Source organism: Pholis gunnellus, assembly GCF_910591455.1.
Source record: "Pholis gunnellus genome assembly, chromosome: 15".
Classification (NCBI taxonomy): Eukaryota; Metazoa; Chordata; class Actinopteri; order Perciformes; family Pholidae; genus Pholis; species Pholis gunnellus.
Window position 1 is genome coordinate 14384653 of NC_136542.1, and position 5068 is coordinate 14389720.

At 38.1% G+C, this 5068-nt stretch overlaps 1 protein-coding gene and 1 long non-coding RNA gene across 2 annotated transcripts; both read right to left on the bottom strand.

Moving 5' to 3' along the window:
* Positions 1-568: 568 nt before the first annotated feature.
* Positions 569-1665, bottom strand: LOC306707450 (interferon alpha-inducible protein 27, mitochondrial-like). Its single transcript, XM_079174928.1, has 4 exons — positions 1548-1665; positions 1398-1427; positions 1045-1206; positions 569-820 (listed from the first exon to the last, which is right to left on the bottom strand). Exons 1-4 carry the CDS (start codon positions 1555-1557, stop codon positions 726-728), a joined length of 297 nt encoding a protein of 98 aa, XP_079031054.1. The 5' UTR covers positions 1558-1665; the 3' UTR covers positions 569-725.
* Positions 1666-2977: 1312 nt separating this feature from the next.
* On the bottom strand, positions 2978-3979 carry LOC306707453. The gene is made up of 3 exons (XR_013767423.1): positions 3958-3979; positions 3585-3713; positions 2978-3220 (listed from the first exon to the last, which is right to left on the bottom strand). It is a non-coding gene; the product is annotated as an uncharacterized lncRNA (long non-coding RNA).
* Positions 3980-5068: the final 1089 nt, after the last annotated feature.

Consider the following 5068-nt stretch of genomic DNA (forward strand, 5'->3'; position numbering starts at 1 on the left):
TTATGACTTTTTATGAAGTAGTATAGTGACTTTTTTACATTTACACATTTTTATTGCATACAATACTACGAGATTATGACGTTTCTTTAAAGAAATACTATACTATTACATTTTCAATGACACACAATACTATGACTTTTTGTCACATATGACATATTATAAATGCTTCTATGACACTACTGTTTGTCCCATGACACACCCATGTGATGAGTGTTGAATGCAATGCGTAATCATAAAAGGCCTGAAAATGACCCTACAGCCTCATTCTTTGTGTTGACTCACACATCACCATCATAGAAAGACACCACCATCGTTGCATTCATTTTTAGCTTCAAATTGAAAAGCCTGTTACTGCAAAGCAGCACTCATCATTACTATATAACAATGGATCAAGTGACTGCGTGAAGGAAAAGGTGTCAATCAGTTATAATACAACAGCTGATAATCTCCCAACTATAAGGTTCCTCACAGCTGTACGAGATTTATAGCATCTTTCAGCTCAGTGTTTTGGTTTTAATAATTTACTCACCCAGTACCTTGTGAGGAACGTAAATATTTACAGAAGACACAATGAACCAGTATCTTTAACAGCTTACACAGATTTATTGAACATTTCAGTTTTGTGAGATGACAAAAGTGCTGTTTCGGAAATGAACTGGTGTAATTTAATTAATTCCTAATTGGCAAAAGTTGTAAAAAAAAATTTTTTTTAATGTTCATGATTTTTAGATAAGTGCAGCCAGGGCTAGCATAGTTCCTCCGACGCCTGCTCCAGCGCTGGCTGCAGCTGCAGTGGCAACTCCTGACAGACCAGCTGCACCTACAGCAAGAGAATACGTTTTACATCAGGATGTGGAGCTACAGAGAAGCCGAGAGTCTTGTCCTCAGGCTACAGTTGTGTCATTATATTCTACCTAACACTGTATTGTAAGCCCAAAGCTTAACAAAATCTTGATTATGACAATGCGAAATAACCATTAAGATATACAACAGTTAAAACCACAAGATTCAAATACATTTTAAAAATCAAGTAACGAAGTTTACCTGCTGCCTGTAAAACAGCCACTAGGCTTCCTGCTGCCACTGCTCCTCCGTTAGCCACTGCAGCAGTTGACATCATGCTAGCAGCAACGGAGCCTGCTGCTATTCCAGCTGCGGTGAAACCTGCTGCTCCCAGAATAATAGGAGCTCCGAGGACGCCGGCTACTGCACGTGGACAACACAGCAGAGGGAACTTTGTTGTTCATTATAGTGTGCTACTTTCTCAGACCACTTTAAATGCATGATATACATTTTGCATGTCAACGGTTTTTTTCTTTGTTTTGTTACAATAAACCTGTTAAAGTCGGTGGGAAAAGTATAAACGGTTGATCCAGAAAGTCTGTACAAAGTCTTACCTGCTCCTCCTCCGAGAGCAACAAACGTCACTGAAACATAAGATGAAAACCAAAATCAACATTTGCTGTGGTTCTGTAAGAAAAGCATATCAGTGAAAGTATCAGCACATTAAAATAAATCAGTCTTGTGAAAGGAACAGTGATACTCACATAGTCCCATGTCTTGCTGCAGCGTATAGCCTACTGATGAGCCTGATGAGCCTGGACGATGGGCAGGGTTTTATATACTGAGGGAGAGTCCCAGAGATTGTGATGAGTCTAGAACTGTGCTGGGTTTTATATACTGAAGGTTAGTTAGGTATCATTTCTTAAAAAATGAAACTTCAAGTCTGAACAAAAGAGAGTGTCACAAAGTCCACCCACATAAACTCAAGTATTTAAATTCCTGAGGTGGTAGGTCATCACTATATATATATAGAACATAAGAACAAAGACAAAAGACAAAAACACTGAAGAGTTGCTAAACCAGTTCAGTTGTGATGCTCCTTCAAACCTGCATTCAGGACAAACTTTCATCTTTAAGTCACGATAGAATATAATGTTTTGGCTCTGGAGGTCGTGGTGGCTTTTATCAAGATCAAAGTATATAAAGTACAATGTGAAGTATTTATACTTACGAGATCATAATAGTGTTATTCCAGCATGTAAAGCCTGCAGCTACTTTAAGGGTTAACATGTATTCATTTATATTCATGTGTACCAAGCTTTTCTTTTCAAAAAGGGAGAATTGAATGAAAACTGCAATTTGAGTCGAGGCATTTCGTCCTTGTTTTTGGGGTGTGAGGCCTACTCTGCTTGTATCATCAGCATACGATAGAAAATAATGTTTTGGCTCTGGAGGTCCTGGAATAGTTTACAAACCATCATACATCTTTGCATATATTGTTCTTACAATTATTTTGAATACAGGAAATCACTGAAGAATCAAACATTCTCTTTGTGATCATTTCATGAATGAGGCCTAATGTGAGTGATGAATGCAAAGCGTCTTAGCACAATTTTGGTTTCAAAAACTTGATTAACCAGAATAAATGAATGAAAAAGTATTAAATCTTTTTTTAAATGTTTTCCTCACACTTCTGTTAGTCTCATGACACACCCATGTGATGACTCACATTCCAGTGAGGAGACAAAACAAGTGTTGAATGAAGATGTGCAACGAGGAAAGGCCTGAAAATGACTCTCCAGCCTCATTCTTGTGTTGATTCTCACATCACCGTCATAGACAGACACCACCAGAGTTGCATCCATGTTTAGCTCCAGGTGAAAAGCCTGTGCATGTGGAGCATGCTGGATGGTTTAGTGTTGGAGCATATCAAGACATCCTGGAGCTCAACATGAGTTTGAATGTTATTTTGTTCTGAATCCTGGTCTCATAGTAACAGGTTGTTGATATTATTGTTAGCACGTTCTCATGTCAATTAAGATTTTATTGTTTTAGTTTTTTTGTATTGTTTTCAAAGTATAAAATACAAACAGCAGTTTGATACGGTGGGAAATCTATAAGACAGAAGCAGGAAACCTGCTTCTGGTGGAGATGATGAGGAATTGAAATATTTACAAACGACAGACTGAACCAGTATGTTTCACAGGTTACAAAGATTTATTGACCAAAACAAATCAGTTGTCTGAGATGTCAAAAGTGCTCTTTGGGTAATATACTGATGTCATTAGCTTTTGCCTCCTTAAGTTGGCAAAAGTAAAAGCATTGTAACTGCATCTTGTTCCTTCATGATTCTCAGCTGAAGACGATGGTCAGCCATCCCACTATTTCTTCGTTGATGCCACAACTCTGGCAGCTCCTGACTTATTCCCTGTAGCACCTACAGCAAGAGAACAAAATGTATATCAGAATATGGAGCTACAGAGAAGCTGGCAAAGTCTTGTTCTCAAACTAAAGGACTAAATAAAACAGTAGCATTATTACACACAGTAGTGTCATTATATTCTAAAAACACTGTATTGTAAAACAAAAGCTACTAATATCTTTTTGAAATTATTGTTTCTTTCAGTTCCAGGTTTGTAAACACCTGTGTAGCATTTTGTGATACTTCAGAAAGATATAAAAGGGAACATAATGCCCCTGTGATTATCATTCCAGCAATGATCAAATCATCATTATGATTTTAAAAAAATTAAAAATCCACAAGATTAAAATATTTTTAAAATGAAAGAATGTTTGTTTACCTATTTTCTGCAAAGTAGCCACCTGACCTCCTGCTCGCACTCCTCCTCCGTGAGCAACTGCATGAGTCGACATCATTTGAGCACCAGTGGATCCTTTTGTTATTCCATGTGAGGTGAAACCTGCTTTACCTGGACAACACAGCAGAGACAACGTTATTGTTAATGGTCTAATTTGTCAGGCCACTTTAACATGGATCATGAATGATATCAATTTAGTAAATGGCACTTTACATTAAAGTCTGTTTAAATCAGTTGAACATCGAAATCAACATTCCCAGTTCATCTGGCTGATTCAAAGATATTTGCTGTGGTTACTATCAATACTTATGTTTTAATAAGAAAAGCAGTATTATCAAAGAATGGTGATACTCACGTGTGTTTAGTTAGGTATCATTTCTTCAAAAATGAAACTTAAAATCTGAACTAAAGAGAGCGTCACAAAGTCCATTCCATAAACACAAGTAGTTTAAATTTCTGAGGAGGTAGGTCATCATATAGAACATAAGAACAAAGACGAAAGACAAAAACACTGAAGAGTTGCTAAACCAGTTCAGTTGTGATGCTCCTTCGTTTGAAGATTTGAAGGTACAGTGGCGGGCCCTCAGGGCCAGCAAAGCCTTCTCTACTGGCCTAGACATTATCACAAAGTTACAGCTATTCTATAATTTAATAATGTGTCATAAATACACGAGTATTTTAATATTTTTTCCAATTAGCAGGGATTATGGTCTGGCGAAATTGGTCGTGGTGATGGCTTTAGCCCTGTTTGAATCAGTAGGGAACAGCTTCCTAAACGCTGCGGGGAGAGTTTAGCGTGTGTGCTGCTGTTGCTTTTCCTGCTAAACTAGTTTAGCGTAGCGCGCCTCCCAGAACACACAGAGCCTCACCAGAGTAGCATTTTGTTCTTCCGTGGTGCGAGTGTCAGACAGCACGTTGCCTGTTACGTCGGGTGGGTTGCCATGTTGAGCGCAGTGGCTCCACCGAGAGAACATTATATTTCGCACAATTTAAGCTTCTGCATTTTCCAAATGCAAGAGTATTCAAACGTATTGTTCGGTTCGTAATACGTATCGAACTGTGAGCTTCGTACCAAACGGTTCATTACGAATACGTGTATTGTTAACCCCTAGAAACAAATAATAACCCGGAGCTGTGGCGTCATAATGAGGTTATTAGGAGGTATAAAACACACGGCCCACCACTGGTTAGGTACCATTTCTTAAAAAATGAAACTTCAAATCTGAATAAAAGAGAGCGTCACAAAATCCAGTCAACCCACATAAACTCAAGTATTTAAATTCCTGAGGTGGTAGGTCATCACTATATATATATAGAACATAAGAACAAAGACAAAAGACAAAAACACTGAAGAGTTGCTAAACCAGTTCAGTTGTGATGCTCCTTCAAACCTGCATTCAGGACAAACTTTCATCTTTAAGTCACGATAGAAAATAACGTTTTGGCTCTGGAGGTCGTGGTGGCTT